The 17,614-nt window shown below is 40.6% G+C and overlaps 2 protein-coding genes across 5 annotated transcripts; both read left to right on the forward strand.

The window, feature by feature from the left end:
- Positions 1-7: 7 nt before the first annotated feature.
- nudt5 (nudix (nucleoside diphosphate linked moiety X)-type motif 5) lies at positions 8-3,605 on the forward strand. 2 transcript variants are annotated; one of them, XM_029495284.1, is made up of 10 exons: positions 8-58; positions 379-452; positions 1,163-1,230; positions 1,323-1,375; positions 1,455-1,562; positions 1,678-1,773; positions 1,982-2,083; positions 2,226-2,234; positions 2,322-2,375; positions 2,484-3,605. In XM_029495284.1, the coding sequence occupies exons 2-10, from the start codon at positions 396-398 to the stop codon at positions 2,591-2,593; spliced, it is 657 nt and encodes a 218-aa protein (XP_029351144.1). In that variant the 5' UTR covers positions 8-58; positions 379-395; the 3' UTR covers positions 2,594-3,605. The 2 variants fall into 2 exon arrangements, with proteins under 2 accessions (XP_029351144.1, XP_029351145.1); XM_029495285.1 differs by lacking the exon at positions 8-58 and adding an exon at positions 156-174.
- A 627-nt stretch (positions 3,606-4,232) lies between these two features.
- On the forward strand, positions 4,233-15,941 carry fbxo18 (F-box DNA helicase 1). 3 transcript variants are annotated; one of them, XM_029495041.1, is made up of 22 exons: positions 4,233-4,345; positions 4,533-4,618; positions 4,942-5,318; positions 5,781-5,933; positions 6,046-6,473; positions 6,757-6,902; positions 7,204-7,351; positions 7,453-7,634; positions 7,728-7,802; positions 8,192-8,283; positions 8,610-8,778; positions 9,614-9,833; positions 9,930-10,017; positions 10,097-10,192; positions 10,280-10,416; positions 11,599-11,695; positions 11,835-12,001; positions 12,782-13,067; positions 13,389-13,514; positions 13,941-14,047; positions 15,317-15,451; positions 15,630-15,941. In XM_029495041.1, exons 4-22 carry the CDS (start codon positions 5,888-5,890, stop codon positions 15,774-15,776), a joined length of 2,892 nt encoding a protein of 963 aa, XP_029350901.1. In that variant the 5' UTR covers positions 4,233-4,345; positions 4,533-4,618; positions 4,942-5,318; positions 5,781-5,887; the 3' UTR covers positions 15,777-15,941. The 3 variants fall into 3 exon arrangements, with proteins under 3 accessions (XP_029350901.1, XP_029350900.1, XP_029350899.1); XM_029495040.1 differs by lacking the exon at positions 4,942-5,318; XM_029495039.1 differs by lacking the exons at positions 4,233-4,345; positions 4,942-5,318 and having other exon boundaries at positions 4,352-4,618.
- The last annotated feature ends 1,673 nt before the right edge of the window (positions 15,942-17,614 follow it).

Consider the following 17,614-nt stretch of genomic DNA (forward strand, 5'->3'; position numbering starts at 1 on the left):
AGTGACACCTCGTTGATTTATCACCATCTCGACTTCTAACACACGATCGAGATTTCACGTGAGTGAAGTTTAGTTGTTCCCATTTTACTTGTTTGTTAAAAGTTTGAAATAAACCAGGGCTGGACAGCCGAAGAGCAGTAAAGTGTGACGCAGTGAGCAAACGGTGAATTAAAGGTGAAGCAGCCGGAGGAGTGTAACGGTCGGCGTTGAACCTGGTCTCCTGTTGTAGCAGCTAACAGAGCAGCTCATGACCAGAAAATGCCTCTTCTCCGCCTCACCACAGCTGCTCTGTCTCTGCGTTTTGTCCAGCCGATCTGGCAGTGAGTCGGCTTGTTTTCCGTTTTGATCTTTCTAACTCTCCTTCTCGTCCGCTTCCAGTTGTTCAAATATTGACAATGAGCAACACCGAGGACCCCAAAGTGACCACAGCTCCACACATAGAGAAAGAGGAGGTAGGTCTGTTAGAAACCTGCCGTGTCACCTGTAACACGAGGCTAGCAATGCTAATTTGGTACAGCCACATTTCTTCATTATACCTCCATTGATGGTGGACGCAACATCACCGCAGGGCTTCATCAGCAGCTCTCCGGATGTCATCCAGAGGCTTCTACACATATGTCCCATGGCTTTCAGTGGGATTACTTCAGTTTGTCCAAATCAAGTCACCTTTTACTTCTATTCATAGATTCAGCACAGCATTACCATAAAAGTCAGACTTGGTGTTGTTTGTCCTCAATCGTATAAAATCAGATGCTGCTGAATGATTTCAGTTGAACACATCACCATAGACACAAGTTATATTTAATATCTCCTATTATATTTTTAATGACTCCGTTATCAGAATGTTTACAAAAAGAACGACGACATATAGTCCCTTAATAAGAACATTATTTACACAAAGGTCCCAATTAAATGCATTAAAATCATCAACAGATAATTTACAGAAATGAAAGTCATACCATCATCAATGGTAAACCGTGTGTACAGCATTACAAGCAATATATTCTTAACCAAATCCAACAGTCACTTTGATCTCTCAGTGAATAAAAAGATTAAATCAAAAAATTTTCAATAAAAGGCAGCAAAGACTTTAATTGCCACACAGTTCCTGATGTAACAAGCTTGTTGGCTAATTGTGCCTCTGTTGCTCTCTGTGTTCCAGCTGCTGGCAGCAGGGAAATGGGTGAAACTGGAGAAGACGACATACGTGGACCCAGCTGGAAACACCAGGTACAGTTCTGTTACTGTTACTTACTAACTTGGTTTAGAAACCAAACATTTTCCATTTGTGCTCATTTCATTACATAATTTCCATCCAAAAGAACCTGGGAGACTGTGAAGAGGACAACAAGGCAAACCAACACAGAAGCAGATGGTAAGCCTATCCATCATTTTTGTCTCTGGTTTTTTTCATGCGCAATAGAGGCGCTAAGTGTAACACAATTTTCTTGCAGGTGTAGGAATCATTGCTCTCCTGAAACGGACGCTGCACAAAGACTGTGTAGTGATGGTGAAACAGTTTCGTCCTCCTATGGGATGCTGCACTCTGGAGTTTCCTGCAGGTCAGAAACTCTTCAAAGTACAAAAATGTGAATGTAAATTGAATCAAAACAGAACTGGCACTGTGTTACTTACTGATGCCATTTTATTTTTGTTTTTTGTCTTGGTTGTGCCCAGGATTGATTGATGAAGGGGAAACTGCAGAAGCTGCTGCACTGAGGGAGCTAAAGGAAGAGACCGGCTACAAAGGAGAAGTAGTAGGAGTCACTCCAGGTATCACACACTGGACACTTGATTGCATTAGCTGCTTCTCCACCCTGTATCTTATCTCTTGTATGTGTCAGATAGGTTCAGGAGTCCTCTGCTGGTTTTGTTTGTTTTTTCTTTTTTTTATTTTAGGAAACGACAAAGCAATAGATTTTGAGACTGTGGGAGGTGTATGAGTGTGTAGTCTTATGTAATGTTATTCCTCTGGTTGTAGTGACCTGTCTGGACCCTGGTCTGTCCAACTGCACCACCCAAATTGTCCTGGTCAACATCAATGGAGATGACATGGAGAATATTAACCCAACACAACAGCTTGGTAAGGAAACACGCAGGATATAATTTTGGGGTGTTTTTTAAGATAATGATCAACTTTCACTGTTGTGAAAGTTGATCATTATCAATGTTATGTATGGAAAAAAATGGTCAGATAATCATTCATCTGTTGTGTTTTTCCACAGGTGATGGAGGTGAGCTATGTTTCTTACTTATGTTTCTTCAGAAATAATCTTAATCTTGAAGCAGATCTTCACAGGAGCCATTTACTTTCTCTGCAGAGTTTGTTGAAGTCATTCTTTTACCTCTGGATGAATTCCAAATTAAAATTGATGGTGAGAGATCAGCTTTTTTTTTTTTTCCCCCCACAATGAATTCAGTAGGAGACCATAAGACCAGCTCCTAACATGCTAACACAATACTTGACTTGTTTGACTCTACAGATCTACTGAAGAAAGAAAAAATCGTGGTGGATACTAAAGTTTACATCTTTGCCATGGGGATGGTTCAGGCCTTCTTCAAACCGAGGGAACTTCCCATCCTGAAGCAGTGAAGCAAAGATGTTGAGGGTGACACTGAGAGGAAGAAATTATCTTTTCTGTTACAAAGGGCTCTTACAAAGAACTGAAACATCTGGAAATGTATTGAAACAGACGATTTCCAAATTCCAATTAGACAATGAAGATTTACTCGACTCTTGTACTGTGGTACCCAGTGTACTCATTTAAAATCTGTGAAGTGTAATGACCATCAATAGAGCAATATAACTATGAGAAAGCAAATTGCAACTGAGTATCTAGATTGTACTAAACAAAAATCTTAAGTTGAATTAGGAAATCAAAATCTTGAAAGCCTTGAACCTATTAAAGAGCCCCACACTGCGTGTACTGAGCCACATTTTGCTCTCAGTAAGGAGGTGCAGCAATCCATCTCACAGATGGGAACATCGTGGCCAATTGTCAGTTGCACACTTAAAGTGGAATATGTTCCAGGCTTTAGTCTTGAATGCCTTAAGTGACTAACTCTCATTTCCAGGTTTTATGAGATAGGAATAGTATAATGGAATGAAATTTAATGTGAATTTTATTGAATGATTTGTTAAACATTCCTGCCATGTGCTAACAAAATGTTTGTTTCTGAATTAAATTAAGAAAACGCATCAAAACATCAATGCTGTCGTATAGGAAGTAAATTAACCAAAGGAAAATATGAAAAAAACCAGACAGATTAATCCCTCAAAAAACTTTGTGTCAAAGCAGCGTTGGAGCTGAACGAATTCACCAATTAGGGAAATTGGATGATCCATTACTCCCAAAATTACTTCTTCCATGTGATATCAGTAATGTTTTGGTCTATTAACTGTGTTTTTCCTCTTATTCCTCTGTAATGTACAACAGAGGTACTGTGTTGATAGAAGTAGTAACTGATGAACAGGAAATATTAAATGTTGTTCCTCCTGCCTCATGATGGTGCAATTAATATACTAATTGATACTGATGTTGTACTGAACTTAGCTACTAGACATTAATGACCATTGAATAAATGCAATGTTACCTTTGCTCTTACCAAAATCCGGGCTTCTATCTTTAAGTTGTGTTTGTGCCTGAGCTGCTGTTGACACACAATAATTTTCATAGTATGTAAGCCTGTACATTAAGAAGACCCAAGCTCCTGGAGATAAAGTTGCTTTTAAATGCCAAATCTATTTTGTAATAATGCAGGAGAAAAAAGGAAATAATTATATGTTCTGAAGCACAAAACTTGAATGCATATGTAAAGGGGCATTAATTTTATTATGGTTATATTAAAGTTACAATGGTCAGCATACAAATACACAAAATTAGTTGTTGTGGCTGGCTTCTACCGTTATATTTATTTATTTAGAGAAAACACAAGAAACTTGTGCGACAAAAAATGGACCAGACTCAGTGATCACCTTCCTAGCAACAAACTTTCACCCTGCTCTATTTTCCCTACAGATAATATCCAACTAGGCCAGTGGCTAGTGGCTAGGCTAGTATATATTTAATCCTACCTTTTTGCTTCTTGAATGCACAAATAAAATATTTTGATTGAATATCTTCCACATAAAGTGGTCTGGCTGTTCCCACTCCGCTCCGGCAGGTGGCGGTAATGCGCCCTTAAACTCGTTGGCCAATCAAATTACTTAATTATCTATGGTCACGATTGCGTTGTGTCGTGTTATCTGGACCAATCAAATTGAAGAGAGGAACCGCGGGGTCGACGACGTAACTCCTTCACCAACACAAACAAACTTCCTCCCGGACGGAGCAAGTTACCTGAAGTAGGAGTTTCACTTTTATTCCACACTTTGGTGGAGAGAGGAAATGGTAACGTCTATCGGGTTTATGCTAGTTATCGACTTTATCTGTGTAGCCAAGCTACGCAGCTCGCTGGCTTGTTGTTATCATCGGTAGAAACTGCTACTAAATAATAACACGGCGTGCTTCATCCCCGATTCACGTTTGTAGGTCGATTTGGACAAAAGTTCGTACTGTTCTTGAATGCAACCGCTTTCAGGTCGACTGATCTGGGACAATGGAAGTGTCTGTTAAAGGTGAGTAAATACACGATCAAGAGCTGTGTCTGTCTTTAGATAGATCAGTTTTAAAGCCGCTTTAACAAATAAACAATATCCTAAGAGCACTAAATATATACAGATGTTATACATGCGCTATATACAGTTCTTGCAATGCAGTGAACATCAAATGTGGTTTACCAGAGAGTTGTTGTCTTGTTGATGGCGGATAGAGGGAAAGTCTTGATCTGTCCTTATGACGCTGGAGCTGCTCCACTGTCTTTGCAGGAGATGGTGGAGCGGGTGGTTGGGGTAATCCATGATGGATAAGAGTTTTGTCTATGTCCTCCTCTCCACCACAGTGTCAAATGTATCCCGCTCACAGCCAATGATGAAGCCGGCCTGGTTTATTGAGTCTGTTTCTATCGTTGGCTCCAATGCTGTTCCCCCAGCAAAGAATAGCGCACTGCCCACAGCAGACTGATCAAAAGATCTCCAACATCTTGCTGCAGATGTTGAAGGGTGGCAGCCACTGCCAAATCAAACGAACTAAGGCCTGCCTGTCAGGTAGTCGACGACCCACAAGATTGTAGGCACGTCCACTCACATCATCTGCAACAACAAAGCACTGGAGAAATAAAAAAAAAAAAGTGATTCTCACAGTGCTACCAGCATCATCCAGGTGTGACTGCTCGCTCCAACACATTCATCACATGGGAAGTCAGAGCAACGCACTTAGGTGATGTCAGTCTCTCCATATAGGTGCCAAGAGGGGGTAAGGTGCTATCATGGGGGGATGTGTTGCACATAGTGGAATTAGGTGGGGGAAGTAATGCAGCCTGTAAACTAACCTGAACTGAAGAACTTGTTCAGCTTGTTCACCCTCTCCACTGTTCTGGTTCTCCCTCACATTCAGACCAGTGATCACCTTCATACCATTCCACACTTCCCTCACATTGTTCTGCCGAAGCTTGGGCTCAAGCTTCCTCCTGTAGGTGTCTTTACACTGCCTCAGCCTCTCCTTTAGGTAGCACTGTGCTCTCCTCATCTTTTCCTTGTCCCTTTGCCTGAAGGCATCCTTCTTCCTGCTGAGGAGGGCGTAGCAGTGAATTGTTCAGGGTGGTAGAGTGGAAAGCTGACAGAACTTAATGCACTTAATGTGTAATGTGCTGACATGACTAAATCTTGTGTATTTTTAAAGGGAAGGCCAAGAGGAGGCATTTAAACTCTGAGGAGTGTGGTGAGCTGGGAACAGGGGGTATTAGTGCCCTGACACAGCCTCACACCCTTCACCAGGGCCGGGGAAGCATGGATCCTAACAGATGGCTCTACCCAACGAAGCGACAGAAGCGAGGTAGTCTTCTTTGGACTGGTGCATTTTGTGTTTTTTAAAAAATGTGATTGTATAGAGAGTTAACACATACAGAAGACATTAATTTCCCCTTTCCCATTTCCCTTTTCCTTAGCTGCCCCAAGGGCCTCAGGGAGTCAGCCGGAGGAGGAGGACGTTGTGGAACCAGAGCTTCAGTTTCCTCATCCTGGGGAGGAGGAGGATGAGATAGATGATGCCACCCTCTTGGCGGCTGAAACATTGTCATGGCCTGTGGCAGGTGAAGTGGATCACTTAGAGGGCATGACTGCAGAAATGTTTGGTCAGGAATTTGAGTGTTTTGAGGACAGTTTTGACAAGGAAGACGAGTTGGTGGAGGCTCTCCCAGATGCCCATTACGGGCTCCTAGGGAGCAGCAAAACCCTGCTGCAGCCCCAGGGATGCATGGAGGACCTTCCAGATGAGGTGCTACTACAGATACTGAGCCTCCTTCCTGCTCAGGATCTCTACCGCAGCGTCAGTCGCGTCTGTCACCGCTGGAGGAACATTGTCGAAGACAGCAAGGTTACAGACACAACAGAGTTACACTGAAGTGAATTTTAGCAGCACAAGTTCAGTAATACCATTCTGGTAAAAGTGAGCTGAAAGAAACATGGCACTGTATATATGTAGAGCAAAAATAAGCTTTAGGGGATTGTCACTTGAAAAGGAACACTTTTAAGAGATTATCCACTTGTTTAATCTAGTAACTAGTAATATTGTAAGTTTTTGTTACAGCCAGTCCACCTCAAACTCAGAGACGGAGTACAACACTCCACAATAACTTTTTGGTTGTTTCCTTTTGCAGTTTTTGCCCTTCAAGAAACAATATTACCGTTACATGATGAGAGAGAAGGATGCAGTTCAGGAGATCTTCTCTGTCCTTATGAGCAGCATCATCCTACATCCGAATGCTACGCTGTTGTCACAGTATAGCATTCGTCAGCTTGTTGTGTAAGTCTGTGTTTCCTCGTGAATGGGATTAACATTTCCAAAACGCAAAGAGAAGTCAGAACATATAGCTAATGTTTTTATATTAATGAAGACATAATAGCTCTGGCAAGATTTACATCCAACTCCTAGAAAAGTTATCATTGTAGAAATATGTGTAAAGTTGTGATGGCCTTACATTTATTTTTCTTAAAAAAATCTATTTTTTATTTAATTTTATTTTTTTATTTTGGTTTCATTATGTGATGAGTGCCACGCAATGGATGGCACAAGTGTTAATGTGTATTTATGTGTATTCTGCCAGTTTAATGGCTCAGCACAAGGTTGCAGAGAGGGTGTGGCCGGAAAATGTACTCAAGTGTGTAGAGAAGCACCGTCTCTTCCCTCAGGCTGAGGCCTCCATCAGATTGCGTATTCCTGATATTCCAAAGCACCTTAACCCTGGCACTGAGGTATAGTTTACAAAGACAAAACACTGAATTGAAAATGTGAGACTGGCTACAGTAGAATTGAAATATTTGAGGTGTTCACTGCATTCTTGTCTGATCTACAGGGTACCAACCCATATGCAGTCATGGCTGTTATACTGATCCTTAGTGAGAGTGTTGGTGATGTGCAGGCCTTGGTGTCCCTGCTGACTAAGTGTATGTCGCACACTGCCATCACAGAGTACCTCTGCCACATTGCCATGTTGTTGGTTGCCTTAAAGAGGAGTAACATCCAGATCAGCAGCAAGTAAAGCCCCCAAATTTTAGCATTTCTATTCCTACACGGTGCACCACTTCTTGCCACTCTCTGCATGTTTTCTTTTCTTTTCCTCCCCCTCAGGTTACATTATAACATCTATTACGTTCTTCATCTGATGGAGAATGGCCCATTTTCTCTCAGCTCCTACCAGGGCAGGTGAGGTCCAAAAATTATTTATTGGTATATGTTGAGTTTCCCAATTTCATCATAATGATTGATTCACCAAAGGTTCAGATAGATGAAAAAAGCAAGTCTGTTTATTCAGGGGATTTGCAAGTCTTTTTAAAATCCTGAAAAGCACATAATTTCCTTCCTATAATTAAAAACAATATACTTTCTCTGTAATAGTCAAATATTTTGGACAACTAGTTGGAGAACAGTCCTTAAAAAGCTGAACTTACCAAATGCAGTTGTGTTTCTGCCTTGTTTGGGGTTTCTGACGATATCAAAAGTAAAGTGTGACCCCAAGATGAATTTGGCTTTGCCAGCTGGGTATGCATTTAGTATACATAACTGAAGTGATGGTTTTATTTGTGTTCTGCTAGGGGGCCACAGATTCAGCTCACCGGTGAACAGCAACAAATCCTTAGTCACAACATCCGAAGAGACCATGTGGTTAAGATCATAGCATTTGCAGGTATTGTAAACTAGATGAATGATGTCCACTGCTTCTGGCATTATCTAATTATTACCACACTGACTTGACTTAAATAGGACATCACTGACCAAAGGAGGTGGTTTTTTTGGCAGTTGTAAACTGCAATTAGATTAAAAAGTGGTTAACATAAAATGTTAACCACTTTTTAGTGGTTAGTTAGTTAGTAGTAGCCCCTCCCACCCCCTTTTTTAATGATGGTCTCATTTAACATAAAATGTTAACCACTTTTTGTGGTTAACATAAAATGTTAACCACTTTTTAACCAATGTTAGCCAATCTCATAGAATTCATGCTGTCCTTCCCAGGTACAGGAAAGACCACCACATTGGTGAAGTATGCTGAGCAGCGCCCTGACCTCCGCTTTCTCTATGTGGCCTTTAATAAATCAGTGGCCTCTGAGGCAGCACGCTGCTTCCCCAGGAACGTGGACTGCAAGACTGCCCACTCATTGGCCTTTAAAGACATTGGGAAGAGGTGAGAACCACGGACTGTATATAAAAGTGCTGAAGAGCCTTAAACCTACTTCCATCTAATGACCATCAGGTGGCGACTCCACCAGTAGTAAAAGTAAAAGTTAGTAGTAGCCCCTCCCACCCCCTTTTTTAATGATGGTCTCATTTAAAGGACATTAGCGTCTAAATAAGACGTCTTCTGGTGACTGCAAAATTACAAAACAAACAGCTCACAAGGCAATGGGCATTATCAACACATAAAAATGGTGGCTGAGGAAGGGCCCGTCTGCACCTGGATAGAGAATTTACATGCTTTATGAAACTGAAACATTAAGTTCTAAGTCACAAACACGGCAGCTGGAGGAGAAATAATGTGATTTTCATTTCCTACAGCCACAAAATACAAATGATTTCACTACACAGGAATATCTCATTTAAAAGTAAAATATTGAAGTGCGGTAAAAAGAGGCAACTCCGCCATTTTTTTCTTGATCTATTATATGTTTTGACATTGATAGTCTGACCAGTGGCAACACACCCGCATTCATATCTATGCACTGCATCCTCACACACATGCAGGTAAAGTGTAAACTGTGCACCAGAAGAGTTTGTGGGCCTTCTATGTTAAAAGTAGGATGGCCATCACACACATTCACTCACTTTGCATCTGGAACACTGTGATTGGCAGTGAGTCTGTGTTAAGAAGTTGAGACATGTTTTGATTTTCATTTGTTGTCTCTAGATCAGGCTTGTCAGACGGAATACACACAGTCTGTTTAACTGATATTGCAGTGGAATTTTCAGAAATTAAATGCAAACTGTTCCTCTTTGTCTTGTTTGCCTCTGTTCTCCTTTAGGTATTGTTTACATAGGAAGATTACTCCAAACCTGAACCCATTCACAATCAACTCAGTTTTGCCTGAAGGCCGAGGTGGCTTTGTCAGGGCCAAAATTGTGAGCAGAACTCTTAACGCCTTCTTGGCTTCAGTAGATGAGACCATCACCACCAGACACGTCCCCAGCACCCATGTTACTAAAACTGGCCATAAGAAGGAAATAGATGCGAGTGAAAAACTGGTATGAACACAAGACTGGCAGTGTGCTTTTAGTTTGAAGACATAATGAAAAATAAGCAAAGATGTCTTGAAACTTTCTGTCATTGTGAAATCCTAGTTGTTTGTCAATGATGCCAAGACGATCTGGGAAAAGATGAAGAGCCTTAATGGGCGAAAAACAAATGGCTACTTCATGACTCATGATGGTAAGTCAGAAAATTAGCTGTTATTCCTGTTATTATCAGGAATGCAGCACAGGAGCTAAGTGGAGATCTTCATTCCCAGGTTACCTGAAGTTATGGCAACTCCAAAATCCCAAACCCCGCTTGTCTGACCAATACGATGTCATTTTCATCGATGAGGCTCAGGACTGCACTCCAGGTAATGACTTGCTAACTGTCCCACAATCCTGCGTGGCTGTGACAAAAAGTCTTGACAAAGACATCTTCTTCATCTGCTCCATCCCAGCCATCATGGACGTGCTGCTGTCTCAGCAATGTGGGAAAATCCTGGTGGGAGATCCTCATCAGCAGATCTACACCTTCAAAGGAGCTGTCAATGCCCTGCAAGTTGTGGACCACACACACATCTACTACCTGACTCAGGTACTCAAAAATACACAGAAAATACGGCTATGGTCAATGAATTTCTTATTGTTGAACTGTTGCATGACATCATCATCATCCATTTTTCTTTTTATGTGTGTAGATGCCAAACAGAATTAATTTAGGCAATAAAAAAAGAGCCAAACCCTTATGGAGATTCTTAATTGTTAACTTACAAAACACCGACAGTTAACTTACATACATGGCTGGAATTAGTGTGTCGGATACAGGGTGGGTGTGTCCAGTGAAAGCGTTATCCCTCGTACCCATGAATTCATAATGCCTCATGAATCAATTAGGAATCCATATTAAACTCTGCTCGTGTGGTATCCTGGTGGGTTAATGGTCAAAATGCAGATCACATACATCCGCTGTACTAGTTGAGTTTCAGCTTTTTGCACTCCTCTCTCCCTCTCTGTGTTCCTTGACTTAAAATAAAAAATTAAAAAGGCCGAAGAACACAGAGTTTCGAGAACTCAGTCTCATTTAATTACCAGATCAGACTTCTGCCGTGTTAAGTTGAATAAATAAGAACTGCATCGTGCCGATAAGTAAAGCAGCTCAACTTTAAATAGCAGGCTCAGAAGAAACAGGCAGGCAGGTAGGTGTCAGGTGTAGCCCACAGCTTCCTGTGTACTTCTTCTGGCCCGTTGTGAAAGTTTTGGTGAGAATAACACCAGCAATACACACTTATGGGTCCCATAAGTGTGCATCCTGGAGACATTTACACAAAACAAACAAAAATGTGATTTTTATATTAAGTGGATAGAGTAAAGGAAAAAAAAAAGAATGACATTTCTCAGTAGTCTTTCATGCTCAAAGGTAAAGGCAGTGAAAATCGAATACAGCTTCGAAATGCAGAAGAGATGGTCACAGCAAATATTGTGCTGCCGTCTCAGTTTCACCTGGATGTTGTGAGAATGTGATTTACTTAGAAACATCAATATGTTTTTTACAGGAACAGTGGGGATTAAGTTGCATCCAACAGGAGCATCATTTAGACACTAAGAATCAGTGGCACAGCAGCATGGGTGGTTGAGTGTGTAATGGGTATGCCATGATATTGCTGTGTCCCACGTTCGACTCCAGCCCAGAACTTGCAGGTCATTCCCCTTTCTCTTTCCCTGTTTCCTGTAGGCCCTCATGTAAAACTAACCTTTGTCCACGAATGTGTTTGTCCAGAGCTTTCGGTTTGGTGCTGAGATCGCCTATGTGGCCGCCAGCATCCTTAGTGTTTGCAAGAGAGTCCAGAAGATTCTTGTTGGAGGAAAACAGAAGGGTAAATACTGCACATGGGTCTTGTTTATGTTTCATCTGCTTAGAATGTTGGATTCTTCAAAAAGTTGAGTTATATTTCATATAAGTTATATGAAAATTCACATTAGCACATCTGTGTCTGCTCCATGTCGATCCTCCAGGCAGTGTGTGTGACCAGGAGGCAGCCAAGATTTTAGAGGCTGTCAGGACGGGTGTTAGTCCTTGTCAGGGGAAGATGGCCATACTGTCGAGATGCAATATCAATGTCTTCAGCACTGCTGTCAAGCTGATAGATGCCAACCCGCAATGCCACATCCACTTCATAGGAGTGCGTCAATATGCTAAGACACTCACAAAGAAATAGTTTCAATAATATTTTATCTCATGAGAAACTCATTCATTGTGCTACCGTTGTGTGAAGTGAGACAGAAAAATGCTCTGATGTAATGAAGTCTGAGAATCTTAGCAAGTTTGGCGACTGATTCACAGGCTGAAGCCACGATAATTGTCACCAGTATTAATGTAACCGGAGGGACGAGTCAAATACAGGCAAGGTTGGACAGAATCAATTCAGACTTGGATGCTAAATCTGATTAGACAAGAAAAAAAACATAAACCAACAATGATCGCCACATTGTAGTACTTCAGTGATTTGTTAGTGGAATAGATTCCATAACAAAAACTATTGAAAAAATCAGGGGCAGGTGTGTGAATTGGTGGATGCAGCCTCAGGTCTCTCCTGGTGGACACCTGAAAAATGATACTTGATGTAATGACAGGCAGAGTGACAGATAGTGACAGGTTTAACATTCACATTTAACATTTAACAGTCACTTCATCACTTATGTTCTCTCTATTTCCAGTGGTTAATGTTAAACTACTGTCCCTCGCTTCGTATTTAATAGATAAATAACAGTGGTGTCTGTCTTTTCATCAATGTTTTCACTTGGTTTCCTAAATTATTATTCATAAATTAAGTACTTTTTAACAAGATTACTTCCTTTAAATAGCTGAATGGTTCCTGATTTTTAGAGTAGTTTATAATTAATACAACTCGGATCCCAATTCCATGATGTTGAAGTTCTTAGAATTTTCAATTTTCCTCCAGAGTGTCCAAAACATCGGTCTCAATAGGATCCAGGACATCTGGCTGCTGAAGCAGAACACAGGGCAGGAAACGATATCAGACATCAGCGATCCCCTGATTCGCTGTTTTGCAAGAAGATCTTGGAACTCAGAACTGAATGGTTTCTTGGCTCTGAAGACATATGTCACACAGACTGAGGACCTCGAGCTGTTGGCCAAGCTCAGCATTGTTGAAAAATATGGAAATCGGATCCCTGAACTGGTAACACGGTTGAAAGACTCAGCTGAAAATGACTTACGCAAAGCAGGTTGGTACAGGTCCAGCTTTTCTCTCTACACCGGCTTCTTAGCCATAGTTCTTTTTGTTTCTACTGAAAATCCAAGTCACTAAAATAAGTCTGAAATATAAATGTTTTTCTAAGAGGATTCAAGAATTCACTCAAACAGCTGGGACTATAATAAAGAGTAAATTTTGCATTGGTTGTGGATGTTGTGGATTAACATGTAGTTAAATTCAATTTTATTGGTCAGAAGAATTAATGACTGTACTTGGCATTAATGTTTTGTTTTGTTGTTGTTGTTTGTTTGTTTGGTGATTTATTTATTTAATCCACCCCCCCATGTTTTAGATTTCATAGTCGGAACAGTCCACAAGTCCAAAGGCCTGGAGTTCGACGCAGTGATGGTCTCTGATGACTTTACTGAGGTTCCCTGTTCCCGGCACAATGTGCACCACCACCCCACCTTCAGCTTTGGTGAGTGTTTTCTCTTCTACGCAGGCTTTATATCAAAGTTTCTCAGTAGACACAGGATGAGCAATGCAAGCCCTCAACTACACACTTTCCAGGCTCATTGCCACATATCTGGCCACAAAGATATTTCTGAGAGACAAAATAAAGAAGGTGTTAGCATGACGCATGTGCTGCTCTTGTTTTATCTTGATTCCAATGAAATAAGAAATAAATAAAGTCCCCTGTATTTATAGCTTGTATGTATTTCACTATCAACCAAAATAAATAAAATAAATGTAAAATAAAAAAAATATCAAATAAATAAAATATTGTGTTTCAGTCAGACAGTAGCTGAGACAATAATGGTTGTACTCAGTCTAAAGAATTCAAAATCCTATACATACTCTTTATACTTCCTGTTATATATGCTTCCTTCTCCTGGCTGTTCAGACAATATTCCTGACGATGAGTGGAACCTGCTGTATGTTGCGGTGACTCGTGCCAGAACCTCACTGATCATCCCAAAGAGCATTCACCGCATCCTCACAATGGCTGGAGTAAGAACCTTCTCACTTCTTGCCCAAAATGCTCCTGCACTTTTCTTCATGTCTCTACATGGACATACACATTCACATCTGATGTTGCTAGAAAGCATTGAAAAGCAGGCGTGCACATATTTACAGCTAGAACAAAATCGGAACCTCCTTCAGACTGTAGCGGCTTTTCTATTTCGGACACTTTTAAGACCAGTGTTGATTCAGTACTTGGTGGATAGTGGGATTTGCACAGAAAATAAACTCTGCAGCCTCCAACTTATGTCACTTATCTGCTTGTGTAGGCTGACGAGGAACATCTGCCTGCTGGTTGTCACAAATACTAGCAGGACTTCTGTTGCTTTTTCTTTTCTTGTTCCTGCTTCTGATGAACATACATATGAATAGCTGGCTGTTGCTGATGTTGTGTGGAAGTAGTTCACCACCAGCCATTAAAGACATTTTAGTTAAATGAGCACTTCACTTTCCTAATAGAAAAAATCTCTCATCTAGGTCACTGACATTTTTACATGTTGGGTGGAATAAAAACCAGAGCGATGTGTCACTGTAAGAGGAAAACAGTTTGATAACCAAATGAAGGAAAGCTGGATTTCATGGAACTGATCAATCGCTATTTTTCTTATTGTTAAATGGAGCAGACACTGTTTTCAAATAGCTTTTGAACTGTTGGATGGTCAAAACATATATGCAGTTTATTCATAAGACAGACAAGAACACCATCAACTACAGACATCTGAAAAGCTTAAACCAGAGCGATTGTCAAAATAGTTCCAGATTAATTGGTAAATCATGGTAGAGTCAGAGGATTTGAATATTTTCTCACACCCACCTTCCTCTTGTTGGGGGGAACAAAGACTTGGCAGTTAGTTCACTTTCTTCACCCACATTGTTGACCTATCTCCCTCTGAAGCTGCTGTGCTAAAGAAAAATCCATTAGTATTTCAAATCCCTTGTTTGAACAGAGGCCAGGGAGGTGATTTCCATTTTCCTTTATAATTTATTAATAAATACAATAAGAACATTTCAGTCATTGGAAGTTGGTTTTTCTTTTAGTTTAGTCTAATAGCTATGGAAAAAGATTCACATTATGAATCTTTTGTCTACTGAGTATCGACATGAACTAAAACTGATTTACAGAGTAACATTGTGTTAAAAATGTGCAGGTGGGATGAGGTTGCTTATAATGAGAACCACCGTTCACATCTGTTAAACGTTTTGCACAATAATGCTATCTGTCTTATCTGCACACCATCAACTTCCTGTCATACTCAGGAATACCACCTGAAGTCAGCGATGCCCGACTCCTTGATGAAAGCAGGCGAGCTGCTCCCATGCTCCATCACAAACTGTCCAAACTGCATCACGCCAGGCTCGGCATTCATCATGTGCAGGCAGAAGATGGAATACGTAAGGAAATGCATAATTTCCTTTTTTCGAAATACTCTGCCTTTCAGTGGTGTATAGAAAAATACAACATTCATTGTTGGCCCTGTGAAGGTTGTACCAAAAAAAAAAAAAAGCCCTACATTCCCATAATGTATTTGTTTGCTAACTCTGTTTAAGCCTCCTTTATGTTTTTGTCCAGACCGATGGTGTATCAAGTGGTGGCCCCCTGTGTGAGAGGTGTGTGTGGACACGCATTGGACCAACTGCCTTCCTCATGACTGAGGACGTTCTCTCAATGGCTGAAATACGAGAAGGATTTGCCCCACCGGACCACCATGCTTTCTGAAATGTATTTTCCTGAACCCACATTAAAACTGCCAACAAGAATTTTTGCCTTTTAAGAGTTGTCACTGCTCACTTTCTTTGAAACTGTGACTTTTACCCGTATTTATGTGTATGTGTTAAGAATATAAAACTTAGTTTTCACTGAGTAAATAAAACAGTGTGCTGTGTGAATTTAATAGACATCACAGACTGTAGTCTCTACAGCTTTGCGCATGATAAACATTTTCTTCCATGTTCTCACTGCCAAACAGCCGCTATCAATCAGACCTAGCTCAGCTCTCCCACTCAGGGTAAGTCAGCGCAAATCTCTTCAGCACTTCAAAAATCTATTGTTGATGCAAATCGTTAAAATAAAACAGTAGGTCTAAGTACAGGACTCGGGCACCCAACACCTCCCAACACATTGTAATTCTGGTGTTATTCAGGAGTTGATTGTGTCTGATCGCTGGACATGACTGATGGAAAACCCTTTGTCTGAATGCTGGGCTTTTATCAAGTTGACTTTAGAAACTGAAGAAGTTGCCCCAAATGGGATGATAATACACAGAAAATATCTCTTACCCAAATATTTAAAAGACTGCGTGCAGCTATAGATTTTAATTTTTTTTTTTTTTTCATTTGCCACTTTGAGCTTTAGTGTTGAGGGAAAAAAAAACTTTTGCGTAACTGCTTTTTTATTTACACAAATAAAGAGCTGAAAGTAACAGGAAATGAGATGAGAACAACAAGCTTCATGTCAACAAGTGGGGCAAGTCTACTTTTTAATAAACGATGAGGTCAGTAAAACGCCTCGGACAATAATCTGGGGAGAAACCTATAAAAAAAGTTCTTAGTAAGAGCAGGAAATATAAAATAATTATGTACAATTTGCAATGTCTTTATACATTAAGTTTTCCATTTATACCATGTCAGGTGAAATCATAAAAAAATTAAATAACATTCAATACTGTGATTAACATACTTTACAAACACTTGGTGGATGGATAGCAGACCTCTGGCTGTTGTCTGACTTTGGATCTTCTGACTACAATCAGAAGCTACCTCTGAGAACAGTGGGATGACTTAATTTCCTTTAGTTGAAAGTGCATTACACTCACAGGAGGCTTGTTTGCTAATTAGCTTAGTTGCCATTAATACTGGCCAGCCTTTTATTTTCCTATAACACAGACACCACCACCTAAACCCCCAAGTTGCACACCCTGCAGACTTGTTAACGTCACGTGGTTCACGTGTTGAATCGTGAGAGGCTGAATTGGATCCGATCAACGCAGATTTCGAAGACATTGTGTTACCATCGTGATGCAAATAACTAGACAGCTGTGATTGTAGGCCACCCGAGATTCGTTTCCATTCACGTCAACTTACTTTGTTTCTCCCGATGTTAACATTTGGATTCAGTCTCTTCATGCCAGTGTCCTCTCTTTGTTAACATGATAATACAAGGAAACTTGGGTTATTCCCTGAGGTAAAATCTAAACACAAAACTCAAAATGCCAAAATGCTAAAATCAAAGGTGTTAACGTTGGAACTGGGCCCAAGATGCTATGGTGACAAGGAGTAACTGCTAAACTACATGGATCTTACTGATGACATTTTTTTTAATAGGCTTCTGAGACTGCTTGTATCTGTGGCACGCTCCTAAAAATAAAAATAAAAAATAATAAATAAAAATCAGGCTGTTTTAAGTCTGCTGCTTCAGTTACTGCTCTGCAGTGGAAAGGGGGGTAAAGCCCATGCACCAAAAGGCTGACACTGACAGACAGACTTCCCTTTTCTATCTGTCGTAATCAGGATGTGGAAACTTAAAGGAAGTTGTGTCTCTGTGAAACTGTGAATCTA

This window comes from Echeneis naucrates, chromosome 23 (genome assembly GCF_900963305.1).
Source record: "Echeneis naucrates chromosome 23, fEcheNa1.1, whole genome shotgun sequence".
Lineage (NCBI taxonomy): Eukaryota > Metazoa > Chordata > Actinopteri > Carangiformes > Echeneidae > Echeneis > Echeneis naucrates.